This window comes from Oscarella lobularis, chromosome 9, assembly GCF_947507565.1.
Source record: "Oscarella lobularis chromosome 9, ooOscLobu1.1, whole genome shotgun sequence".
Lineage (NCBI taxonomy): Eukaryota > Metazoa > Porifera > Homoscleromorpha > Homosclerophorida > Oscarellidae > Oscarella > Oscarella lobularis.
The window spans coordinates 540,901-567,147 of NC_089183.1; the positions used below are offsets into that span (position 1 = coordinate 540,901).

Sequence of the window (26,247 nt, forward strand, 5' to 3'; positions counted from 1 at the left end):
ATCGAGCTTCTTATTCATAGCTCGTTTTAGCAAAGAATCATTGAACTTGGCACTGTGAGCGAGCATGAAGTCCTTCGACGCCTGCTTAATCGCTGCAGCTCCTCATCGTCAGCGCCACAGCCAATAAACTCGGCCACTTGCTTCACTGCTCTCGGCAAATCGTCGACCATGTCCTCGTAGAAAAGCAGAAGAACGTTGTCGTCTTGGCGACGCTTCCACCTTGGGGGAGAAGCGTTAGTACCCTGAATAGTCTACATTAGAAGCCATGGCTTCGTCAAATTAACTGCCAATTTATGAAATTTCTTTATAAGCATATCCATAAGTATTAGACACGCACCAACGTACCACGATACTCCATACGCACACGCATAAGGTCAAAGCATGTGGTCAAACCTGCTTCGATTTTCCGGTTTCAGAAACGGTGTCACAGCGCGATTGCTAAGGAACGTTATAAGAAGGCAAAGTGGCAAGCCGTTGACGAAAACTGCACGCAACGGTCTAATCCTCGATTTCAACTTCAACGGCAAATTGCGCCTTCGACTTGTTGACGTAACGCGCGCGCATGGAATGACATCACAGCAAAGAAAAGCAGAGAACTCTCGCAGCACACAAACTACTAAAGTACGTCCTTATAAAATCACTTTCCGAGTCGTCCATACTTCTTTCGAAGTTCGTCGTAGGACGAACATCCCGTCAACTCCTCCATAAGCGATGTCCACTTCGAATTGATCGCCGCGATCGATTCCGGCGACAAATCTCGTCGACGAACTCCTTTCCCGCCGCCGCGAACCGTACTATTCTCCGCCGTGCACCCAGCATCCTCCGGCAAACCGATCCTCTTATTCGCAGCGCGTTTGAGCAAATAATCGTCGAATTTCGAATTATTGGCGAGCATGAAGTCCTTCGACGCCTGCTTGACGACCAATTTCTGCAGTTCCTCGTCACCAGCACCGCAGCCAATGAATTCGGCCATCTGTTTCACCGCTCCCGGTAAATCCTCGATCATGTCCTCGTAGAAAACAACGAGAACGTTGTCGTCTTGACGACGCTTCCACCTAAAAATACCGATATAATTAATTAATTAATTAATTAATTAATTAATTATCACACATACCATGATTGAATTACGGAAATGATTACACCGCGCTCCTGGATACTTTGCGGTGGGTTGTCTCGCGAGAGTGCCGTTCGAATGAACGCGTCCGGACTCACGATGCCAGGCGGAGATATCATCCATCCGTTCATGAACGAATACGCCGACGGATAGGCGTCGAGCGGGTGTCGTATGACGACGAGATACTTGGCGGCGCCCTTGGGACACAGTTCGTAGCATTCGTGCGTTTTGAATGCGCGCGGCTGCGCGACGTGATCGGCGTCGAGGTCGATGCCGGTCGTTCCTGACGCTTCGATGAACGGCACGACTGCGCTGATTTCGTCGAAGTCCATGCTGCCGCCGCTCCGAAGGCCGTGGACGATCTGCTGCGTCCACGTCGTACCCGACTTGGGCGGCGTTGCGATGATTATGTCCGTCGGTCGAGGCTTGAACGATTTGAGGGTGGCGACGCGACGTTCGGGGTCCTGGTGCGTGAACATGCGCTTGAACGTCTGCTGAATGGCTTCGGGAGAGTCGATCTCCATCTCTTCTCTTGAGTTGAGCAGGTAACCGCACGTGACAGCGAAGCAATGAGTCATTGTACGCAGTCATTGATGTTATTCAGTTGAATGACCAGAATTAAACTAGACAAAACGAAATAATGACAACCAAGTAAAAAAAAAGTGGTACAAAAAGCTGCCAAAAATATCAGTTTCGTCCGTGCTTCGTTTGAAGTTCATCATAGGATGAACATCCAGTCAACTCCTCCATCAGCACTTTCCACTTCAAATTGATCCCCTTCACCGACTCCGGCGACAAATCTTGCCGACGAAATCCACTCGCACCGCGAACCTTACAATTCTCGGGCAAGAATCCAGCATCGTCATGCAAATCGAGCTTCTTATTCATAGCTCGTTTTAGCAAAGAATCATTGAACTTGGCACTGTGAGCGAGCATGAAGTCCTTCGACGCCTGCTTGACTACCAATCGCTGCAGCTCCTCATCGTCAGCGCCACAGCCAATAAACTCGGCCACTTGCTTCACTGCTCTCGGCAAATCGTCGACCATGTCCTCGTAGAAAAGCAGAAGAACGTTGTCGTCTTGGCGACGCTTCCACCTTGGGGGAGAAGCGTTAGTACCCTGAATAGTCTACATTAGAAGCCATGGCTTCGTCAAATTAAACTGCCAATTTATGAAATTTCTTTATAAGCATATCCATAAGTATTAGACACGCACCAACGTACCACGATTTGAGTGCATCAAAGACGAAATTGCGCTCTTGCGAGAGCTTGATTCCAACGTAGCCGTCCAGACTAGGCGGATTTATCCGTTCATGAACGAATACGCCGACGGATAGGCGTCGAGCGGATGCCGTATGACGACGACGTACTTGCCGGCACATTTGGGGCATAACTCGTAGGTTTGGTGCGTTTTGAAGACGCGAGGCTGAGCGACTTGATCGGCGTCGAGATCGATGTCGTCGTTCATCGGCGCCGTTTCGATGAACGGCACGACGTGGCTGATTTCGTCGAAGTCCATGCTGCCGCCGCTGCGGAGGCCGTGGACGATCTGCTGCATCCACGTCGTGCCCGATTTGGGCGGAGTCGCGATGATTATGTCCGTAGGACGAGGCTTAAACGTTTTGAGGGTGGCGACGCGGCGTTCGAGACCTGGGCACGAGTGTGATACAGCTGAATAGCGTCGGGAGAATCCGTCTCCATTTTCGTAGTCCGGGTGTTTTCACAAAGGCTACTCATTCCACCCCCATTTATTATAACAAAGTAACAAAATTTTTTTACAAAAGACCCCTAATTCAAGTATCTTTCCTAAATATCATTTTCGTCCGTACTTCATTCGAAGTTCGTCGTAGGACGAACATCCAGTCGACTCATCCATCAGCACTTTCCACTTCATATTGATCCCCTCCACCGACTCTGACGACAGATCCTGCCGACGAAGTCCGCTCCCACCGCGAACCTTACAATTCTCGGCCAAGAATCCAGCATCCTCAGGCAAATCGAGCCTCTTATTAATAGTTCGTTTTAACAAAGAATCGTTGAACTTGGCACTGTGAGTGAGCATGAAGTCCTTCGACGCCTGCTTGACAACCAATTTCTGCAGTTCCTCGTCACCAGCACCGCAGCCAATAAAATCAGCCACTTGCTTTACCGCACCTGGTAAATCGTCAATCATGTCCTCGTAGAAAACTGTCAGAACGTTGTCGTCTTGGCGACGCTTCCACCTTGAGGGGGGGAGAGAGATAAAAAATTTCAGGGTACTGTACGCGCACCAACGTACCACGACTTGAGTGTATCGAAGATAAAGTTGCTCTCTTGCGAGAGCCTGCATCGAACGTAGGCGTTCAGACTAACGATACCAGGCGGACTTATCAACCATCCGTTCATGAACGAATACGCCGACGGATAGGCGTCGAGCGGATGCCGTATGACGACGACGTATTTGCCGGCGCCTTTGGGACATAACTCGTAGGTTTGGTGCGTTTTGAAGACGCGAGGCTGCGCGACTTGATCGGCGTCGAGATCGATGCCGATCATCGCTGCCGTTTCGATGAACGGGACGACGTAGCTGATTTCGTCGAAGTCCATGCCGCCGCCGCTGCGGAGGCCGTGGACGATCTGCTGCATCCACGTCGTGCCCGATTTGGGCGGCGTCGCGATGATTATGTCCGTTGGACGAGGCTTGAACGTTTTGAGGGCGGCGGCGCGGAGTTCGGGATCGATGTGCGCTTGCGAGCGGGTGCGATACAGCTGAATAGCTTCGGGAGAATCCGTCTCCATTTTTCCTGTCCGGGCGTTTTCGAATTTGAAGGCTACACAGAGACAAAGATATTTTATCTCTGGCTACACCTACCTACAGTAGTACCTACCTTTGCCAAGGAATCGTTTCTGTGACGACTAGTCTACAGCAGTGCGACTCTGTCAACTGAAATTGCAAGTAACTTTTATTTCGATCAGAACACTCAAGTTTATTCACGCAAGACTATATACTCTAAAACACTCTAGTTCTCGTCGCTTCTCTTCTCTTTTCTCATTTGCTCGCGCAGCAATCCATCGTGCATTTGCATCCTTCGTCTCGGCAATCGGCCGGACACTTACAATCGACGCCTAAGCGAAGACGAAGACACACCTTTGAAATATGGCTCGTTTGCAGTCAGTATGGCTTACCAGGACACTCACACTGGGTGCAGCACGACGTCTCGCACCCGGCGCAGTTCTTCTTGCACGCGTCGCTTTGGCAAATTTCTCCACAGCAACCGCACTTCGTATGAGGCATTTTTCAGAAGGCTCTCGGGAGACTTGGACGACTAATGAGCGAGGATTCACTGATGAGTGATGAAGATGTGATTCGGCTCCGAAAATTTATACACCTCCCGAGGCAGTGACGTCACAGCGTGTGCAACCAGCCCTTCTGCACTGCACACGACTGTCCTCGTCACTTCCCCGCCGTGCGCATCTCTTGAAAGGGGCTGTGGCGTGTGGCACTATGACCGTGTGCAACGCGCCGTGTGTACTGTTACCGAGAGAACTGCACACCTCATAATGTCTCAGACGGCACTGACGAGTGGCGTGTGCATCGCGTGAGTCGGGATCGAGTCGGGGGGGTCGTCTTTGCTGGAAGAAAGTCAGGGGCTATATGATGTGCCGCTCCGGTATCTGGACCTGTACCGTACTGTACAGTGTTGTATGCTTTTGGGGAGGCGGCCAGTTTGACAGAGATCTGCACGGATCACTGGTCCAGCATGAAGAAAATTGTATCAGCTACACATGCTCACTGACGGTGCAGAACTGTCACAGACCCGGGAATAAAAGAGTGTATGGCACTTTTTTAGAAACCCCATCGATCTTTCTTAATTAGTTGGGGGAGGATCGCCTCTGCTAGGGAACGACCATACTTCCGTGAGACAGGACGTTGAACTAAATACTTGAGTTATAAAAAAAGTCAAGGACAAGTAACTATGAAGTAGCGCTTGTACATGCGTGACGATCGCTGTGGCAAAGTCATCAATGCTGTGTACTATAGTAACTGTCAGCTGTACCCCATGACTTCCTCATAACTCGGAGGTGCGTCCTCGTCTTCCGACTTTTGGCGTCGGCGAGTGCGGTGTCGCCGCCATATGGCTCGAATAAGATAAAAAAGAGGTGAAAAGACGGCAATCATGTCCTCCTTCTCCTGATGACGACAGTGTAGGCGGAGAGCGACTGTAAAAAATGTCGTCGCTAATATGTTCAGGAACGGAAAGGAGGCGTGACTTATTGTAGTTTTAGCGCAGCCTCGCAGCCAAACCGTATAACTGCGCGAGAAGCTCACTCATTTTTTATATATGGATGTCTTTATTAGTAGGTACATGCTTACAAAAGACACAAAATTCACCAATCAACTACCGTTACTACTGCACACAGAGATGTCTCTCCTGTTTCACTGGTTTTCACAGCACTTGCACCCAGCAACACTGCACCCGTCTAAGCACTGGCATTCGCCTAAAGAGGAGGGTACGTTTGCTTGCACACATGCAAAAGGTGGTGGTAGGCATGACCTACCGGCGCAGTCACATCGAGCACAGTACGACGCCTTGCACGAGCACGAGCAGTCGACGCAGCTTGCGCACTCGCAGCTGCACGAAACTGTTAATTAATTGAAAGAAGAATTGCAACAATGGAGAAGTGAAAGGCCAGTTTCTTCACCTTTACAGCATTTGCTGGTATCAGGCATTGTTCAGAAAGGCACTCTCAGCTCACTTGCTTTTTTGCTGTCAACCTGCAGCAGAGCTCCTATTTATGTACAACCCTTACGACTGTGACGTCATTCTCTCGTGCGCTGCACGCACGCTCGCAGCGGTCACCTAACGTCACCGCCACCGTGTGCAACCGCCTCCGCTGGCTGATCTTCGCTTAGCGGCACACGTCAGCACGCCTCGTCGGCACACGCACAATGACGAAGACGCGGCGGACTGATGCTGAGCGCGACGGGCGTGAAACCGTCCGCAGCATCGTGTGCAGACACCTAGAAGATTCTGGACAGAGTCAGTGGCACCATACGCTGACATGAAGGTATCAGACGATAGAGAATTCCGAAAGCAAGAAGAGGGGGGGACCCTTTGGGACCTTTCGATAGTAGCATATACCAAAGACGTAAGATTAGGTAGAGTGCAGCCACGAAGCAGCTGGGATATCGGTTTTGGGGTCAAAAAAATGACAATCAGAGCAGGCTCGTGACGTCATAAATCTTATTATTAAATGAAACAGACCAATGCACTTATCCATATTATATATAGAGCCAGATAAAAACAAATGTAGACAAATAATTGAATTGGAGTCCAATACGAACATTAGACAGACCGCCTTCCACGGCGTGCAGTGCACTCATACGAATTTTTTTCAGCGATTAGAGAAGCAGTAAAGAAAAAAAGCGCGCAGCGCATCGATCGAGAGAGAAAAATAAGGAGAGAGTCACGAACTCTACGGCTGCACGCTCTTGATCGTGCGATCAGGCGCAACGTCGCCGTCCGAGTCCGAGTCCAAGTCGTCGTTATGCCGAGCGAGTATGCTTTGATATCGATGTCGACTCTGACGAGGCTCGGCATTGACGATGACATTGGTTTCGTCGTCGTCGTCGTCGTCCAGCGTAAAGCATCGTCTCGGACAGCATCGACCGACGGCGCGAATAATATAAAAGATCGGCAGAAGAATAACGATCATGATGGATGATGAGAAGATATGCCGGACCGGACCTTCCTATTGTGAGAAGGGCGTTCCCTCGTGACTCGGGAATGGGAAGATCTCGTGCGCGAGATCCTCTCTGGGACTGGGGAGGGGACGGCCGATGGGCCGGGGAGCCCTACTACTACTAATAGAATTATCCTATCTAAAATTGCGCCCGTGTTTGCGCGCACGGTACACGGAGTCGCGACGGCGCGGTGGTCCCAGTACTGTACGCATCAGATGAAGGAGGGCAGCTAAGAGAGGAAAACCCAAGAGACACTTGCCAGTCCGACATCTGCCACAACGCGTTCAGATAGGACATACTGTGTAGAAAGAAAAAGCCGATTCATATCTTCGAACTCCGTCAAAAGCGAAAGGACTCGATCCTAGAAAGGGGAAAGAAAAAAATGAAACGATTTCGTCGCAAGTCGTCGTCGTCCCGTCAACAACAAAAACAACAACCGGATATATCGTCGACGTCGAACGTCGACGTTCTCCTCTCGACTCGCGTCACCTATCTCGGCTGCATGCAAATACCCGACGCTCGATCGGTTCAACTTCTCCACGACGTCATCAAACAGGTGAAACAGCTAGCGAAACGACCGCCACCCAAGGACGTCGCCGCCGCCGCCGTCGTCGTCGATCGTCGCAAACAAGTCCTATTTCAAATTCACGCCACTCGTCTCGTCGTCTCCGATCTCGCCGCCGATCCCATACTCAATATACCGCTCGCCTGCGTGTCGTTGTGCGCGAACGCGAAAGGACGGACGGCGGCGGACTGCTTCGCGCTCTCGGCGACGGCGCGACCCAAAGTGCACGAGTGCTTCGTCTTTCAAGCCCAGTCGACTAAAGAGGTGAGTTTGGGATTTTTACTTAGCTGGCGGGGAGAGAGAGAGGCTATCTTCTTCGCGGGGTCTAAGTTGTTAGCGTGGGCCGCCACGTAAACGTTTTCCACTTAGCACCTCTCTGCGGAGAGCCTTGCGTCTCGTGCAGTTAGGCGTTCGTTCCTTTGTTTGTCGACTTTGTTTGGAGCGTATTGGAGACGAGGCGACGTCTGCTTGACGAGCCTTTAGCTGGTTTTCCGACTTGTTTGTGCGTTCGGATCTGTTACTTCCCCCGTCTCAATGGCGCGCATAATATTAGATCTGGCGCATTTCTGTCTGGAATGATTCGTCGACTTTTCTAGAAGGGCTAACATTTGATTCGGTTTCTTTGCATTGTTTCTATGGGATTAGTTTCTCTTGCTACTGCGAGGGATCTACGTTAGAGGCTCGGTGTTGTTGTAACGGTCGCCCCTCCCTCGCGTTTGTTATTAGGGATAGAATCACCTCTACGCCGTTGCGTCATCTCTATATCTGTGTGTGTCCTAAGGTATAGGCGTGTACACGTAAAAAGCCTACAACTCAGTATAGGATTTTTGAAAATCGTACTAGATGAATTTAGTCTGCTGGGGTGGCACTTAGCGGTACGTAATTAGCATACAAACCGGCATTTCATTAGTGTATCTATAATGAGTAGCCACACCAAGGAGGAAAAGGGATTAAATAATTAATATGCTCTTTTCCTTTCTAAACTTTCACTTATTGGGGTCTCTCCTCTTTATTCACGCAGAGTTCTGACATTGTTCGGACTATCGCCGTATCATTCAAACTCCTACCCTTGACTCGTCGCGCTTCCGATCCCGGCGGCGCGAGCGTCGGCTCGGCGACGCCGCGATCCGTACACAGCGTCCGAACGATTCCAGAAGACGACGACGTCAAGCCGAATACTTCCGTCACGCCGCTTCTATCGCCACGTGGCGGAAGCCGAATGCTCGGGCGACGCTCATCGCTATCCAGCATCGTGAGCAATCATCGACTCAGCGGCGATCTATCTGACGCACACAGCGGTAGCATCGGAAAATTCTCGTCAAGTCTCTCCGGCTCCCTTGCCGACGTCGAGAGTCTGCTGTCGACTGAAGTCGAGGATTTGGCGACGCGAGTCGATCGTCTGCGCGCCGATCTCGAACGAATGAAGCTCGTTTGCACGTAAGAAGAATATCATATAGTCCTTGTATAGGATCCCATAAAGGCTAGAGGTTAGTGACGAATTAGAAAGCGACTTTAAAAATTTGACTCTATGATATGGCGGTACTCATGCATATCAGAGCGTCAAAATTAAATAGTTCTTGTATCAGAGTCTCATACTCTTTTACGAGTCGCTGTTTGCTCGCTTTTCAATTATAGAGCCCCCAAGTTTATGTGCACTCATTACTGAGAACACCGCGCGACTGAAGCGCTCGCTCTCACGCCGACTGTTTCTTTTCTAGGACGGGAGACGCATCGCTGCTTCCTGAAGAGAGCCGAAACTTCGTCGCAGCTCTCTTCGCCATTGGAAGGCAAACCCGATCGCTAAACCCATCCCAACTCATGCATTCATTACTCGTTCTACTTTTAGATACGACGTGGACGGGCTGGACAAAGTCCTTCGCACTCTATCGGCGAACGCCTACGACGGACTCCGACGCACCCTGCTCCACTACGCGACCGCGTGCGGCTTCGACGACGCGGCGAGAGTGCTTCTCGAACGGTCTGCATGGGGGGAAAAAGCGTTTGGGCTACGTGAGAATAAATCGGCGTTTGTGCGGTAGAAATGCTAATTTGGACGCGGAGGACGCGGACGGTCTCACGCCACTTCACCTGGCGGCAGCGGCGGGCGATCGGACGATGGTGCAGCTGTTATTGACGAGCGGCGCGCCCGTCAATGCCTTGGACAATGCATAGTAAGATCGAAATAAATGAAATAGTCTTTACGAAATCTCCAATTGGATTTTTTTCTTTAGTCGAAGTCCTCTCCTATTGTGCGTCGTCGCGCAAACGGAGAACTTCGTCGAATGCTGCTACGCGCTCATCGAAAAGGGAGCGCACGTCGACACGGAAGACATCAACGGAATAACGCCGGTGTCCGTCTTCAAGGTAAGAAAAACGATTGTTTAGTTTTTCTTTCCCTCGATCTCCCCTCTCTCACAGGAATTAGGCGAAATGCAGAATCGTCTCGTCGAATCGGCGTGCAACGCTCTTTCGTCCGTCGCCGACATCCAACTCTCGCAATTCGCCGCCAGTCCGACCGGATCCCTTGGCATCGATCCCGCCGACTTGACGCGCAGTCCCATTCGCGAGGGCACGTTCATGGAACAGTACAATTCGCTTCATCGCAGCGGCTATCGTCTCTCGACCGCCTCGTCGGCGACGTGGCTTTCGTCGACGTCGTCGATCGCCAGCACGCTTAAGCATAGATCTGAGGTCGATTTGCTCGGCGACGGCGGCGACGGCGACCGATCGGCGGCGAATCTCGACGGGCTCGATACGGACGCGAAAAATGCGCTGCGCGAGTTCGACGATATGTTGTCCAAGTCGAGTGCGAATCTTCTCGCCGACGAGCCGATGCCGTCGCGTTTGGACGAATCGGAGGACGACGAGGAAGAGGAGGAGGAGGACGACATCAAAACGACGCCGACAGGTAGAGCAGAATTAACGTAGATTCAATTCTGAATCGCCCGTTATTTGACGTTGAAACTAAAACGTTGTTTTGTTTTGTTTTCTTAGCGACGACGAAAACTCAATTGACGACGGCACATAGCAGCTCGAGTCCGTCGTCGGAGGCGACGCTGACGCCGAGCACGTCGGCGTGGAACACGCTCGATTCGACGTATCGTCGTCCCGTCGCTACGACGGCGACGTCGCCACCTCCGCCGGCGACGACGACGACGACGAATCCTCTGATCCGAGACTCGGCGGACGACTTTCGACGGCTCTCCGTGTCGAGTTTGAGCACGCTGGCGTCGACGACGAGCACGCTGCGCGCCCCGTCGTCGTCCGCCGGAACGCTCGATTCGTCGTATCGTCGATCGTACGTTCGGCGCCGGTCGCCGGGAGACGAAACGTCGGCGCAATCGTCGTCGTTCAGCACGTTGGAGTCGTCCTATGGCGGCGGCGGCGGCGGCAACAAGACGGCGTCGGCACCGCGTCGATTTTCCGAAACGTCGCTTCAACGTCGTTTAGCAAAGTTTATCAAAAACGGAAATGGGACGGCGACGAACGGCGCTTCCGCGTCGTCGGCGTCGCTTCCGCGACGTCGCGAAAGCGAGAGTCACGAATCGCTTCTCAAACTCGAACTCGGTCTCTCGTCGCTTCACCTTCTCGTCACGCTCGCGTTGAATCACGAGTGCCACGGGCTCATCTTGAGTCACATCTGCCTTCCGACGAACTCGTCCGAGCTCGTTCGCATGACTCGCAGCGACGCGCTCGCCGGCGACAACGTGCGCGATTGCGTCGCGACTCTCCTACATCGACTCTTCGAGGCGTCGGGACCGATCAGTCGGCAGCGCGCCGTCGACGCCGGTCTCCTGAGCACCGTATTAGAGTTGCTCGACGCGCCGGAGCCCGTCCAGTCGACGTGCCTATCCGTCACGGAGACCGTGTTGCATAGCAAGACGGAAGGGGATAGGGACTTTGTCGCCGCCGTGGCGAGCATGGAGCCGGAGGTTTTATTGAGGCTTTTGAGGGAGGTCAAAATGACGAGGTTTGCGCATAGGATAGCGTTGGAAAACGATTCTATTGTGCTTTTTAGTGCGTTAGAGAGGTATCAGTCAGTTGCGCTCATGGTATTGTCAATGGCAAGTCGATATCGAAGTTTCTGCATCAAACTCAATACTGAAACGTAAGTAAATGAAATGATGATAGATATTCCCTGATAATAAAGACGTCTGATGTTTTAGGGCGTTCAAGTGCTTAACCGATATTGTACGGTATTGTTCGGTCGACGAACCCGTCGTCTGGGCGCTGAAAACGCTCGCCAATATGAGCGCGTACGCGTCGAGTCGTGAACGACTGCTCGGCTCGAGAGACGTCAAGCGACTTCTCCAGCGAGCGCTCGACGATCCGACGTCTTCGTCGGGGAAGCGCTATCACGCGGCGAGAGCGTTGATCTACTGCGGGCGACAGGAAGTCAACGGCCTCTACCTCTTTGCAAACGGTACGAGAGATAAGGCGACTTTTTTAGGATTAAATTTCTATTAATTTTATAGAGTTTCGGCATGAATTCCTTAGTGACGACGATGTTAATGAAGAAAGGGAAGAGAAGGCAATTGAGCACGTTAGGTAAGACCATTGATTAAAATTTAAACGTTATTTCTTAATTAATAATTTTCTAGGGCTTGCACCATTGAGTATCTCGTCTATCTTCTCACTTCCGAAGTCAACGGCCAATGGCGTGGGCTCTGTCTATCGCCGAAACGATGGTCCGGTCCGGAGACGTTTCACTCGGCCGAAAACGTCGTCGACTTCGTTCTGACGGCGCTGCGAACGTTCATCGAGCCGCCCGTCTTTCTTCGTCTTCTCATTCACAGGCAACGAACGCGAGACGTCTCATGGATTAATTTATCTATTATGTCTCTTAGGTTTCGGGATTTGAAAACGTTGCAGCGATTGGAGGCGGGGAAACGGTGGCGACGCGGGCAGAAAACGAAGGACGTCGTCGCGCCTCCGTCGCAGCCGCTCGTGGAGGAGTACGCTCCGCTGCCGGTCGCTCATCTGCACATCATGAGAATACTCCAGCATATGCTGGAAAATTTCAAGCACGATTTCAAGGAGTATCCGTCAATGAAGGTCAGCAAGCTCGAGAAGAGAAGTAGAGCGCTTTTTTGAGTGTATCTGTGTAGAAGGAGATCAAGAAATTGGCGAAGCCTTTGAAGGGAATCGGCGGCCCTTACGTTCCCTGTTCGGAGAAGTTGAAAGTTTTGTGCCACAACGTTAAGGTGGGTTCCCTTTATTGATTTATATCTCGTTTTCACGCGTGTTTTTGGTGTAGAAGGAGCGAAGGCGCAGTGTCGTCTCGGAAGTTTGGAAGACAAAGAGTGGGGATCCGGCTCACGAAGAGCTGTATCACGAGGTAGAGTGAGAGGTGATAGTAGAATTCGGACCTTGGACGCTTTTCTCCTTCGTAGTGCCGTCAAGAGATTACTTCAGGCACTCTGCCTGTGACAGCGGAACAGGCCGTCAATCTGGCGGCGATTCAATGCTATATTGAAGTGAAGGCGTCGTATTTTAGTTTTTATATCCATTGATTGTTTTTTCTCAGGATTTGAAGTCGCCTCCTCCTCCCGCTCTGCCACGTCGTCGTTCGTCTACCAATCTATCTCTTTTCGGAGACAAGTGAGTCTCAACTTCTCGTTTTGCACTGACTACTCACCTTTTCTTCCAAGGACTCTCAATACGAAACTGAAGCACTGTTTGCCGCCGGAAATTCGAGGCAGAACCGTAGCCAAAAAGTCTGTCATAAAAGATTATCGAGTCAATTATTTATTGTGCCTCTTTTTCAAGAATTCGTTCAATTCAGGAGCAGCTGGCGACCGAGAGTCTGTCCGACCGCAACGCGAAGCACTTATACGTCAGCAAAGTCTACCAGCTGGATCAATACGGATGCCGATTTTTTCCGGCTAAGGTAAAAGGAGGAAACGTAGACGTCCTGTAAAACGAAAGAGTGTGGCTCACTGTAGGACACGGGCTTGAGTAAAGGAACGTTGAAAAGGGGCGGCTTTCCGCGTCGTCTCGTGGGAATCAGCTCGAGACGAATCGTCATTTTGGAAGAGAAAACGAAAGTGAGGACAGCAAGATACCTAGATTAGGAACTGTAATGATTCGTGTTCATAGGAACTGTGCTACAACTTCTCCTTTAGCCAGCTCAAGACTTGGCTTTCGAACGACAGCAACAATACCCTTATGCTCGAATTTCCCGGCCTTCGTTTCGTCTTTCTCGTCGACAGTCACGAGTACGTTAATCCTCGTCACAAGGAGTCGTAAACCAACGAGTTGTTTAGACTATTGAGAAATTTTAACGGCTACATATGGGAATGCGCGGAAGAACTCGATTGGATGGTACGTAAGAAACCTCTATTGTCTAAAGTCTTTAATTATTTAAGCAATTTTTTAATTGATAATTTTGCTTATAGAGTGTCGACAGCCTTGACGTGACGCCGTGGAGTCGTACGGCCGAACTCCAAGGCAAATGGGGCAACGTCGCTCTCGTCGACGTCGCAAAGACGCCCCAAGTGAAGCAGAAGGCCTCGGCAATCCTCACGTCACACGTGACGGACAACGATCTCGTTCTCGACGATGACGACGACGACGACGAAACGAACGAAAAATCGTCGTCGATTCCGTCGTCGACGTCCTCCTCGGCGTCGAGCAGCGCGACGTCGACTCCGGAGATGACGCTTCGAGCGAACAAAGACGTTCGTCGTCACGAAGAACTGAGCGAACGGCCGTCGATGCCGCCGACGTTTGCTCTCGACGCCGACGACGACGAGGACGTGACGACGAAACTCCACTCGCCTCTCGCGCCGAAAGAATCCCACGTGTCGGCGGCGTCGTCGTACGCGCCGACGCAGAGCGACAGCGGTCTCGGCACGAATTCGTCGTCGGCGGTGTCGCGCACGCAGTCGTCGCGCATCTACACGGCGAGCATCGTTTCGGCGGGGAGCAGCGGCGCCGACGCGGTGAGCTCCGCGCGCGAGTCCGCCGTCGGCGTTGGCTTGGGAAGTGGCGTCGGCGGAGCGCCCGTCGTTTGTCATTGTCCGCCCGATCCGCAATTGGGGGCGAGTTTCGATCACGAGAATGTGACGTGAGTTGTGTCGTCGATCGAAGTTGCGTTGAGAATGCTATTCGTTTCTTTGTCAGGCTTGATAGTGCTCTGGATCATCCGAAGGAACTCGCTCGTCAAATTACGTTGATTGATCACGGTTCGGCTTTTCTATGGACGTTGCTTTATGAAATATCGAGTGGGTTCTTTAGATCTTCTCTGCAAGATTACGGCCGAAGACTGCCTTCAGAAAGTCAAGTCGTCTATAACCCATCAATCTGACGTAGAACGTCAGGCGTCTGTAGACGACTTTGCCCATCGATTCAACCAGGTAAATATTGGAGAAATACCCGTTTACCCTCTCTTACTTAGACAATTCTTCTTAGATGTGCAATTGGGTTACAGCGTCCGTGCTGACGGCACGAGCGCCCGAACAGCGAGCCGTCATCATCAGTCAGATGATACAAGTCGCTCGCTATTGCTACCACTATCGCAACTACAACGCGACGATGGCGATTCTCGTCGTAGCGCTCGGTGGGACGCCCGTGCGACGACTGAAGCAGACGTGGGAGGCTTTGGATAAGGAGTCGTTAGATACGTATTTGAAATTGGAGCACATTTTTCAATCAAAGGTACGCTTATCTTTTCAGCTGTAGAACGTTTGGATTTTGACTATTCTGGTTTAGAATAATTTTAAAATTTATCGCGAGAGACTAGGCGCCACGGAGACACCTGCCATTCCGTATTTTGGTAAATGAATGGCATTTTCTTCATGAGCATCATCTGAATTTTCTTTTAGGATTATTTCTCAAGGATTTGACGTTCGCTGCCGACGGGAATCCGGACTACCTCAAAGGCGGCCTAATCAATTTGAATAAGAGGAGACAGGTATGCAAAGACACGAAGCAGCTCAACTACAAATTTCAAAACGACTAAACTTTAGATGTACTCGACACTTCGAGAACTGAGACGATTTCAAAGCACGACATACGCTTATTTATTGGTAGGAGATGGGGCACGAACTACTTTGTAGCGGGGTCTTATTGTCATTGCTTTTCCACAGGTTCCTTCTATACGAGAATATTTGCTGAATCATTCCACTATTTCTGACGAAGATCTCCACAGTGCGTCGAGACAACTGGAAGCACCAGCTCGTCGCAGAAAAACGAGACCGTGAGAACCTTCTATAATTGTTTTAATTAGAGAAAAATGATATGCTGGGCATTTTTTCAATTCTTATTTAATTGAGTATTAGAAAGTTTTGACGAGAAACAAAGAAAGAAATTGACGGCACCATCTTAACGGAAGATAGTTCAGCCAAGCGAAGGATCAAGGCAAAGACAGGTATACTCAAAAACCTGCAAAACCCCCATGCACAACAGCAGAAATAGTCCACAAGATTCATTCATTCATTCATTCATTACTAGGTACAGTAAGAAGTTAGATATTACCGGCAAATAACAAGAAAAAACATACAATATTTTATAAAAACCAAAACGAGTACCAAACTATAGGATGTTTGGTCAAAGCACCACATTTCTTTTTATCCGTTGTCCAGATTAGATGTCAGCTCCCCACGAACACGAATAATTATAATAATCTGCGGCTGTTGTGGCCACAGATCGTCTACAAATTGACTGGTACAAACGATACTTCAAAGTTGTTTTACTCACTTTGTTTTTGTTCCACTACTTGTGCCTCCGTATCCGTATCTACAGAATACTCACGTTTTACTGACAAACTAAAACAACAACCGAGACAAACGCGCACCTTTAAACTCTGCTCTAGGGTCTGCTGGTAGGATTTTTGAGGGGTCTTTGCTGCCTAAAATGGCTACTCAAGAGTGAAATTGTGATCTAACGCAACGCGTTTACATTGCAGGTCGAAAGTGTCAATGTTGCATCTTTCTGTTAAATCTAAGGGTGTTCCCTCAGCACTTTCGAAATCAAAACGAGCATGCCTCTGATCCAAAAACTCCACTGCTGCTTTATTTCCGCTTTGTATTGCGTACATAAGCGGCGTCCATCCGAATGCGTCTTTGATATCAACAGAGGCATCGTCGTTTTTTCCAGAATCTCTGTTTTTTCCCAGCAGCAGCTCCAAGATTTTTGGACTGCGAAGACTTGCCGCGACATGGAGGGTCGTAGCAGCTCCTATCAACACGCTTACACTTGCGCCTTCCTGCAGCAGTTTCTTCACGGCATCGACGTTGACAGGACCTTTGGATATTATCAGTGTGTACAGGCAGTAGCTTTTCCAGAAGTGGGCTTCGCTGTCTGCCAGTTGTGAAAGTGGAAGTTGTTCCAGGCAAAGAGGAGATTTCCAGAAGCTATCTTGGCTAAAATTATTTCTTTAGATCCATAATACGACTCGATTAATTAAGAATTCAAGGCTTACTCCGCAAAATGTATCACTTTGTTTCGAGTAAACGACCAGTCTGCAGGACAGGCCTGATCTGCTGTAGCTCCACATCGAATCATCTCTTCTGCACACGTTGTCTTACGGGAAAGTAGAGCGTAGAAAAGAGGAGTACAACCCATGTCATCTTTGGCGTCTATTTTTCCGCCGACGTTTACAATGGGTATAATGACGTCCGAGTTTCCTTTCATTCCTGCAAAGTGCAACGGTGTTCGGTAGCTGATTTGATGATTTGGATCTGCCTTGTGATTTTTGACGAGATACCGCGGGATAAATCCCTCTGCAGCGAAGAACGAAAAGCATTCACTTGCCACTTGTTTCTTGTTGGCGGCGCCAAGTGAGTCGATGAAGTTCGCAAGCCAGTCATCATAAGGATTAGCAAGAAGGTTTGGGTCGGAGTAAAGAGTCGTGTCGACAGTGGCAAGGGAACTGGCAAGAACGAATCTAGAAAAGAATTGGGCTATGACATTATGAATTGACACGGCGATTAGCGGTAGCCGATCTATGGCGCGAACCCATGAACGGTAGTACTAATAACCTTGATGCAATTCGCAGCGCCATCAGAAATCTTTGCTGCCCGCAGCTCGAATTTCTGTACTCAGTGTACTGGGCACAACTGGCAAGAAGCCAGCGACAACGCCAGGTGACGTCACGCGTCGTGTGATCGACGTCGATCTCGGCCGATAAATATGACCTTCTATGGTAGTGTAACGTGCGCAGCGCGTTTGGGAAGGCCGAGGAAGGCCGTATTTGGGGAGCTGTAGGAAGAAATACGTTCGTGCGTAGGTAGTACACGACTTCCGGTTCTCCGTCGTGCAGTGCTCCAACTCGTGAGTCGGTCATTAGCAAAGATAAATTTTCCAACCACCTTTGGCTAATTAGACTATCGCTTACTGTACGTACATGGAGGACGAAGCTTTTGTTTGAACTCAATACAAACCTAAATATTTTTAGAAGTCCAATACAGTGTAGATGTACAATCATCGAGCAGGTTAGATGTCGGCACGTGATCGGAGCTCAAAGAGAGCGTGAGTGAAGCGTGCAGGATAGATTGACTAAGCAAGCCAATGTTTATAGTAAGATTCTAAATGCTCTTGGCTTTTGGCACATGAGTTGGACTAAAAATAACGGCTGCGTTTTTCGTTCGTGTCTGCATGGGCGTGACCGAAAACACTATATATGACGTGTACGCATCTAATCGAATCGTTCGCACATGTCAAACGCGAAGTCACGGGGCAGCAGCGCGTCATCCGATTGGTCGACGGGACCGATCGTTTGACACGTCGCACGCACAACGTTCGAGCGCAGCGCACGAAATTCTCATTCGCCCCCAACGCCCCGTTCTCGGCGCACGTCCAGGTGCATTCGGCCGGACGACGTGGCACACGAAGCGGCCACGATAGCGCGACGCGGTAAGCTCGATCACCCGCCGTCGTTTTCGTCGCCTCATTGCATCGTCTTCTAGGTCTATCGCATGAGAACATAGGGCGCTAGCTGTTTCGAACATGCAGCTCAAGGCAAACAAACAGTAGGCGCTCCTCGCCTCTCTCTCGCTCTCTTCTGCAGCTCGGTTTGATAGATCGTCTGCGCGCGATCGCGCCTCGATCCGCGCGTCACGAAGCTTCACGTAGGCTACGTATACAAGCGACGAACGATCGAAGATGCTCATCCGAGCGAAGCGGGCGTCGCGCGTGAGGCTGGGACTTGTAGCTCCTGTTTTTGTGCTCGCGCATTCGTGTGCTTCTGTGCGTGTACGTGTGGGTGCGTGTGAAAAACCCCAGGCCGGGGCCCCCAAGCGCATTCCGCCCACGCATCACGATAGATAGGCTAATCTCTAAAACGGCTAATCGACCCCCTTTAGATTCTCCTTTCGTAGTCTAGGTTTTTTTTCGAGATTGTTTTTGTCCTTGCGAGCGGCTATTGTAGGCCCCGTTGTAGTTGAGAAGGGAAGCCGCTCGCCGTGACGCGCACGTGTTCGGTGAACGTGTGACGTCACGATAGGTAGCGAAAAGCGTGTGCATTTAGGAGAGCTAATGTTAGTGAGACAGGAAGCGTCCACCAAAGCATTAGGGGTCCTACAATTTCACTAATTCATGCAACACTCGCTCGACCCGCTAACCGTCCCTATATCGTCAATGTCATCAATGTCATCAATATCATCAATTTTCAATATCATCAATTTCAATTTTTAATATCATCAATATCATCAACAATTTCATCATAATTGTAATATAATTAATTAATTAATTAATTAATTGGTGGGAGGGCCCTCGCGTATGCATTTACCTGTGTACGTGCCTCTTGCATTATATAATACGATTGGTTTTTTATTTTTATTTGCTGTTTTTTGGTAGTTCAATCAATTTTGTAGTCAAAATGAGAAAAAATGTAATGTTAGTGTAAGAGGCCTTTGGAAGTGGGCCTGAAGAATAAAGAATGCCAGGTTGAAGGAGTCGGCGCTGAAGAAAAGAAAACTGAACATATTGAATTTCAATTTCAGTGTCAAGACCGACGGCTCAGTTGAATCAATTAAAGTCACAGGTAAATTGGGATTTGTAGCCCCATTGTTTTTAGTTTCTACGCAATCGTTTTCTGTGGATTGTTTGTACGTGTGGGTATGTGTGCATCCCTAGGCCGTGGGCCCCCAAGCGCATCCCGCCCATGCATCACGATAGTCAGGACTAATCTCTAAACCGGCTAATCGTCCCTTGTAGATTTTCCCCGTTAGGTTAGATTTTCAATTTATGTGTGTTTGTTGTGCCAGCGGCTTTTTTAGTGCCTTTTGTAGTTAGAGGTACAGCCGCTGGCCATGGCCACGTGGTTCCGATGAACACGTGATGCCATGATAGGTGTAGCGAAGCTTTGCTCATTTAGGAATTCTAAACGTAGCCGAGATAGGAAGCTGTCCACTGGAAACGTGTGCATTAGGGGTCCTACAATTTTTCACTAATTCATGCAACACCTTCCAACCCGCTAACCGTCCCTATGTCATCAATATCGTCATCATCAATATTGTCATCAATAATATCTGTCATCAACTACGTCATCATCAATCATCATTTTATTACGTCATCAATGTCAATATTTTTATCAACATCATCATTTTATTAATTGTAATGAGTGGGAGGGATAAGGGGTCCCCGCGTAATGCATTGCCTGTTTGTGCACGTGCATCTTACAATAATGTGATACGATTGGTTTCTTATAGTTTCAGTCGTTTTTATAGTCTTGCTAATTTTTATAGTCAAAAAATGAAGAAAAAATCAGTAATGTTAGTGTAAGTGGCCTTGCCAGTGGCCTGAAGACTATAGCAAGCAAGAAAGGGATCTTGATTTGCAACTGGCGCAGCAATTTAGCAAAAAAGACACTATGTCATCCACTCTTCAAAAGCACCACATTGAGCCAAGCGTTATGCACGACTAAAGCAATATAAGAAGAAGACTTTCATTTAGGAGAAACAATTGCTTGGCCCAAGAGAAACTAAACAACACCCCACTCACTACTAGAGTCAATGGTACGCGGTTGAGAACTTGAAGAAGTCCTGGCCGGTCAGTTAAAAAAATCGATTGAGAAGAAACTATGCAACACTCACCACTGAAGTGATGAAAAGCCCCTGATATTAGGATGCTTCCCTACGTCTACTTGGTGGTGGGTACATGCTTAGGAAGAGGTATGAGTCATTATTGGTTTGGGTAGAAAATGTGGGTAGAAGTAGAGAGATTTGTTTAGCCGATGCTTGGGCAGACGTGTGGGTGGATGTTCTAATCATCCTACCTATGCTTTACTCAGAAGTACGAGTATAGATGCTTCGTATATGGATCAATGTTTTGGAAGACTTTGAGTGAAGTAAAAGTAGTAGTGATATTGAGTACTGGTTTGCTTTGCCTCTAACATCTTCACGGTTAGAGTGCATAGCGAGATCGTTTGTACTCAACCGCTGATCCCTGCGCTTCACTCAAACGTCGACCAAACATCCGCATCCATGCGCGGCCATCTATCCGTGCTTCTGGGTAAACGTATGGGCGGATGTTTTGGAACTTTTACTCATAACTTCTATCCGACCATTGGCCCAACACATCTTCTCGTACTTCTTCCATACTTCTGCGCACAATCGATGCTGATCCGTACTTTATCCCAACATGTACACTTGTAACCAAGCGTATGGGCGAATATTCTAAACATCTCTCCGTACTAAACATGCTCTGACAATGGAGAGTACATGGCAAATGCGATTCGGCCGGGTCTGATGACGAGAACGTCTTGGAATACGTTTTTGAAGTTCAACAAAAAGCTCAGCAGTACATAAAGCCCAGGAGAATGCCAGGCAATACTGAAAGCTCTTCAATTCGTCTGTGTAGAAGAAATCTCTGCAGACAGAGCAATCTTCTACTGAACAGTGTCCAGGAGAGAGACCCTGCAATGCATCGGAGAGTTCGACAAAATGACAGACATTACGGCGATTACAATACAGAAAAAGGCCAAGCCACAATGCCTGTCTACTGAAGCGAAGCTCAATAGAGTCTAATCAAGGAAGTCAAGATATGAATGACAGCAAACATCTCGAGTTGAAGGAGCCAGCCAGAGGACTATTCAAATGCTCTGGAGGTCAATTCATTCAAAAGAGAAGATACACACACGGTGAGGCCTTGTACCTTTATTCATATTCAAGCAGTAGCAATGGCTTTTTTTGTCGAGCCGCCGTGTATGGAAACGAAAAGAATGAGAGAAAACGCCGCAGGGGAAGAAGATGAAGACGAAATTATTAAACTGTTATTTATTTATTTATATGTTGTAAGTGTTTCGTGCATGCGCGCCAGCATGCTAACGCACTTTTTATTATTTAATTAAACCGTGCAAATTTTAAATAAATTATGTTAAACTAATCACGTGACTTTCCGGCTTCGCAATAGGCGGGACGAGCGTCCTGGGTCGTCCCTTGCTGCCGGAGGTGTCGTCCCTCCGGCGCGTCGCTGCTTCACTTGCTCTTGCGAGCAAGCGAAGCAGCGAGAGACTGAGACTGCAGTCCCCACAGCTAATGTGTGCTTGCACGGTCATCTGAAACGCGTGCAAGCACTGATGATGTAGGCATCGTTCTCCTGGGGAGACTACCATATGATAGCTCCGTCAGGAGATGCATGCCATGTGAGTTGGGCCTTTTTTCTGCTCCTGCCCAGGAGAGGTGGCAGTTTAGAAGTTATGGTCTCTTGCCACGGAGGCCTCTAAGCAGTTTAGGGGAATGCAACTTATTGATCAAGTTACAATTCCCCGGGTCTCTTGGACCTCCCGTCTTGCTGAGGACGTTGGGACCACGGTCAACCTCTTCGTCAGCTTCTTCTTCTTCAGTCCTGTCTACAAAGGAGAGATCAGAAAGTACGTAAACTATACAGTACTGTCCTATCTACCTGTATCATCTAAACTATAGTGCAGATACCGAGACCTCGATTATGAGCTTCCGGTATCATTTATATCAGAAAAGATAAGAAATAAAATACGCAAGAATGTTGTTGGAGATCGGAGAGGTTAACCAAAACTCACCAAAAACCATGACCTACAGCTCATGGTTTCTGTGAAGCTCTGTGGCATGTCACTCGTGGCGTTTTGTTACCTTGTCTTCCAATAAACATTGCCCCTACGTCCCTTTGCGCAGCCAGAAACCGGACTACTTAAAACTGAAGTTGCGCAGGTCTACTCCGGTGAAAGCACAAGCTGACGCCAGCGAGCAGAAACATCCCCCCGGTCTCCAAATTGCACTGCACATGCGCGCTTTGAAGAAATAACTTCCACTCCTTCGGTTCCTCGCGACCAGTCACAACGTCCGCCCCTGTCGCTCCGCCAATCTCAAAGACATTACACGCGTCGATGACGATATCACCGAAGCGTGCAGGTGAGAAGTCATGCAGTGGGCTGGCCAACACCTGAGCGGAGAAAGGATCTTAGGCGCTCTTCCTGTATACATATGGACCTCTCGTCCCGTCGAAACGCTCTTAGATCGTTCAAAGATCCCCGCCGTTAGCCCGAACGACTCTTTTAGACCGCTTCCGGGTGTTCTCCTTTTTTCCGCGTTCCTCCCACTTGAAAGGCTTTCCTCGTTTTCTTGATTTTTTTCTCTCTCTCTCGCTAGTTCTCGTTTTTCTCGTCGTTTTCGTCGAGACGACGACGTCGTGTCACGACGCCGATTTTCGTTGCGACAACGGACGCTGCGTCAATCGCGCGTGGATTTGCAACGAGTTCGACGATTGCGGCGATCTTTCGGACGAGCGCAACTGCTCGACGACGAACGAGAGGCGAATCGATGCCGTTTCGCCGAGTCCTGGCGCGACGGAGGCCTGCGAGCCGTTTCGCTTCTCGTGTGAGAACGGAAGATGCGTGGGAAAAGAGAAACGCTGCGATGGCGTGGACGATTGCGGGGATTTCTCGGACGAGCGACGCTGCGAGACTGAGGGCGCAACGACGCATGCCCCGCAGACTCCTACGCGCGGGAAACCCACCACGGGTTCGGCTACGACGCGCGCGAAACTCGCGAGCACAACCGCGCCGACGGCACGACGCGTCCCGACTACCTCGACTCCTACGACACGTGCACCGTGTCGCTTCTATCACTTCCGCTGCAACGATGGCCAATGCATTAAACGATCTCGGCGCTGTAACGGCGTGAAAAATTGCGCAGATTCATCCGACGAAGAAAACTGTCCGGTGACGATGGAGAGAACTCCTCCGCCTACTGTACTCAATCTTTTTACGACGCCACTACCGAACGGAAGCTGCGCGTATACTCAATTCATGTGCGACGGCGGTCGATGTCTCGAAGGCGACTATCGCTGCAACGGCGTCTACGACTGCTCGGACCGTTCGGACGAGCAGAATTGTCCGGTTCGCTGCTACGACGGCAAGTTCCCGTGCAAGAACGCCAACTGCATCGATAGCTCTCAGGTCTGCAACGGCTACGACAACTGCGGCGACAATTCGGACGAGGAGAACTGTCCGACGAGCGCGCCGTGTGACTGGAACGAATTTCGATGCGCCAATGGACGGTGCATTGACAACGATTGGCATTGCGACGGTGAAAACGACTGCGGCGACGATTCAGACGAGCTCTACTGTCCCTGCAACTCGGACCAAATTCGATGCGGGAACGGAAGATGTATGTTCAGCTGGGTCGTTTGCAACGGCTTCAACGACTGCGGGGACTGGTCCGACGAGGAGAACTGCACGTCTTGCTCCGGGTTTCGATGCGAGAACGGAAGATGCGTCACCACGTGGGATACTTGCAACGGCAACGACGACTGTGGCGACTATTCAGACGAGACTAACTGCAGTACGGTCGCGGCGTTCACGACGAGCTTGCCAACGACGACGAGCCCGGTGCCATGTCCCGACTATGATCAGTTTCGATGCGCGAATGGCCGCTGCATTGCCCAGGTGGAGCGCTGCAACGGATACGACGACTGTTGGGACTATTCGGACGAGCGCAATTGTCCGACTACGGCGTCCACCGGCTGCGCCGACTATCAATTTCAATGCGACAACGGAAAATGCATTCCTCGCGATTGGCGCTGCGACGGCAGCGACGACTGCGGCGACGATTCGGATGAGGAGAACTGCGACGTTATCACCGCGGCGCCGACCGTGGCCGCGTGTGAATACGGCGAGTTTCATTGCGCGAACGGTCGATGCATCAACGGGGGTTGGCATTGCGACGGCGCCGACGACTGCGGCGATAATTCGGACGAGGAGAACTGTGCCACCTGTTCTTATAACCAATTTCAATGTACTAACGGACTCTGCATCGAGAAGAATTGGCGTTGTGACGGTGGCAACGACTGTGGCGATAACTCGGACGAGAACTGTCAGTGCATCGACGACTACGGCGACGACAAATTTCGATGCGCCAACGGAGTTTGCGTCGACCGGTGGGATCATTGCAACGGTTACGATGACTGCAGTGACGCGTCGGACGAGTGGGGATGCGACGGGACAACGGAGCCGGTGCCCACTACGCCCTATAGTCGTTGCTATGGGTTTGATCAATTTCAGTGTCGTAACGGTCGATGTGTTTCGAACTATGAACGCTGCAACGGCGTAAACAACTGCTGGGACGATTCGGACGAGGAGGGGTGCCCCACGACGTCGGCTACGTGCTTGTCCTATCAATTCACGTGTGATAGCGGACAGTGCGTTTCGCAGTCGGATCACTGTGACGGCGATTCCGACTGTTGGGACGATTCGGACGAGAGAGATTGCGGTGCCGTATTCGAGTGCAGAGATGATCAGTTCCAATGCGCCGACTCTGAATGCGTGTTGAGATCGGATCGTTGCGATGGTGTCGACGACTGCTCGGACGGATCGGACGAGGTGAGATGCCAACTATGCTACGACTACGAGGACTCGTTTCGTTGCGATAACGGACGGTGCATCGAGTCGACTTACGTCTGCGACGGCGACAACAATTGCGGCGACTATTCGGACGAGCGAAACTGCGCCACAGGCACAGGCAAGATTAAATAAATATAATAAGGAAATAGATGATTTCGCGCTACCCGGTGAAATAGTTTTATCTGGCCTGAGTTTGAATTGAAAAAGTACGGTCGATGACCTTTTCTCAATTCAAACCTAGAGCCAAAGGATATGCATGTGAACGCGCATACATGTACGTATGTACGTGCACATGAATAGTATAAACAGAAACGATCCTTTTGCGCACAGTAAACGCCTCTCTGTGGCGATAGACAGATTCACAATTTCTCCTAGGGGGTTTGTCTACTACAGCTATAATCGCCATTGCGAGCGGTTCAAGTGTCTTCGGTATTATTCTGCTCACCATTATGATCACAATGTGCGCTCGATCAAAGAAACGACGCTTCCGTCCCAGCAATCCCTACAGCGTTCTACCGCCGGCCTACACACCGCGAGAGCCCACCACCGTTTCTCTACAACCGTCCGTGATGCCGCTGCCCGGCAATCGCGCGCCGCCGAGGTACACCGAGCTGCCTCAGATTGCCGCGGTGCACGCGGAAGTGGCAGTGCAGCCGAACGAAGGCGAGAGTGCCGCGGAGGCGCATCTTCAACGTCGTGCTGCTGCTGACAACGTCGAGAATGATCTGCAGCAGGTTGCTTAGCGTGGCTCTGCTTCGACGTACGACGCCGCGTGAACAGACGAACGTCTTATTGCGTTATGCTGTTTGCTTTAGTTAGCTGGTTTGAAGAGAGAGCTAGAGGAGGGGTTTCGTGCTGTGCTGTGTTTTTGTCTGTTTTATGTATATTATTTATTATTATTGCATGTGTTCGTCAATACATGCACGATTTACGTTGTGGGTCCCACAACGTCAATTGACATTCTGGTGGCTGGCTGAAGACCTATTGGGCCATTAAAAATTAGCAGCCAAAGGCCCTGGCCAAAGG

At 50.1% G+C, this 26,247-nt stretch overlaps 5 protein-coding genes and 1 long non-coding RNA gene across 8 annotated transcripts; 3 read left to right on the forward strand and 3 right to left on the reverse strand.

Annotated features, from left to right (window-relative positions):
* Positions 1-509: 509 nt before the first annotated feature.
* LOC136191169 (sulfotransferase 1A1-like) lies at positions 510-1,664 on the reverse strand. Its single transcript, XM_065979473.1, has 2 exons — positions 1,115-1,664; positions 510-1,055 (listed from the first exon to the last, which is right to left on the reverse strand). The coding sequence occupies exons 1-2, from the start codon at positions 1,636-1,638 to the stop codon at positions 638-640; spliced, it is 942 nt and encodes a 313-aa protein (XP_065835545.1). The 5' UTR covers positions 1,639-1,664; the 3' UTR covers positions 510-637.
* Positions 1,665-1,699: 35 nt separating this feature from the next.
* Positions 1,700-4,500, reverse strand: LOC136191335 (uncharacterized). Its single transcript, XM_065979658.1, has 7 exons — positions 4,279-4,500; positions 3,981-4,218; positions 3,392-3,923; positions 2,929-3,335; positions 2,683-2,763; positions 2,338-2,506; positions 1,700-2,210 (listed from the first exon to the last, which is right to left on the reverse strand). Exons 3-7 carry the CDS (start codon positions 3,889-3,891, stop codon positions 1,802-1,804), a joined length of 1,566 nt encoding a protein of 521 aa, XP_065835730.1. The 5' UTR covers positions 3,892-3,923; positions 3,981-4,218; positions 4,279-4,500; the 3' UTR covers positions 1,700-1,801.
* A 1,454-nt stretch (positions 4,501-5,954) lies between these two features.
* On the forward strand, positions 5,955-15,723 carry LOC136191153 (uncharacterized). Its single transcript, XM_065979452.1, has 31 exons — positions 5,955-6,162; positions 6,494-7,667; positions 8,425-8,840; positions 9,122-9,190; positions 9,250-9,381; positions 9,443-9,574; positions 9,635-9,767; positions 9,822-10,311; positions 10,398-11,373; positions 11,422-11,511; positions 11,570-11,826; positions 11,879-11,951; positions 12,005-12,199; positions 12,251-12,458; positions 12,512-12,607; positions 12,661-12,741; positions 12,797-12,880; positions 12,931-13,004; positions 13,055-13,120; positions 13,173-13,293; positions 13,349-13,450; positions 13,503-13,621; positions 13,670-13,727; positions 13,802-14,472; positions 14,529-14,590; positions 14,643-14,761; positions 14,817-15,062; positions 15,117-15,180; positions 15,230-15,318; positions 15,374-15,433; positions 15,494-15,723. The coding sequence occupies exons 2-31, from the start codon at positions 7,221-7,223 to the stop codon at positions 15,605-15,607; spliced, it is 5,844 nt and encodes a 1,947-aa protein (XP_065835524.1). The 5' UTR covers positions 5,955-6,162; positions 6,494-7,220; the 3' UTR covers positions 15,608-15,723.
* Positions 15,724-15,825: 102 nt separating this feature from the next.
* Positions 15,826-17,483, reverse strand: LOC136191166 (ankyrin repeat and SOCS box protein 13-like). 3 transcript variants are annotated; one of them, XR_010670776.1, is made up of 7 exons: positions 17,387-17,483; positions 16,828-17,292; positions 16,305-16,780; positions 16,201-16,254; positions 16,104-16,142; positions 15,907-16,056; positions 15,826-15,853 (listed from the first exon to the last, which is right to left on the reverse strand). XR_010670776.1 is itself a non-coding variant. In XM_065979469.1 (6 exons), exons 1-6 carry the CDS (start codon positions 17,407-17,409, stop codon positions 15,974-15,976), a joined length of 1,128 nt encoding a protein of 375 aa, XP_065835541.1. In that variant the 5' UTR covers positions 17,410-17,483; the 3' UTR covers positions 15,826-15,973. The 3 variants fall into 3 exon arrangements, 2 of the variants coding, with proteins under 2 accessions (XP_065835541.1, XP_065835540.1); XM_065979469.1 differs by having other exon boundaries at positions 15,826-16,056; positions 16,305-16,768; XM_065979468.1 differs by having other exon boundaries at positions 15,826-16,056.
* A 694-nt stretch (positions 17,484-18,177) lies between these two features.
* LOC136191171 (uncharacterized) lies at positions 18,178-18,997 on the forward strand. The gene is made up of 3 exons (XR_010670778.1): positions 18,178-18,260; positions 18,314-18,376; positions 18,428-18,997. It is a non-coding gene; the product is annotated as an uncharacterized lncRNA (long non-coding RNA).
* A 3,609-nt stretch (positions 18,998-22,606) lies between these two features.
* On the forward strand, positions 22,607-26,179 carry LOC136191156 (low-density lipoprotein receptor-related protein 2-like). The gene is made up of 3 exons (XM_065979455.1): positions 22,607-22,732; positions 22,970-25,339; positions 25,597-26,179. Exons 1-3 carry the CDS (start codon positions 22,708-22,710, stop codon positions 25,962-25,964), a joined length of 2,763 nt encoding a protein of 920 aa, XP_065835527.1. The 5' UTR covers positions 22,607-22,707; the 3' UTR covers positions 25,965-26,179.
* The last annotated feature ends 68 nt before the right edge of the window (positions 26,180-26,247 follow it).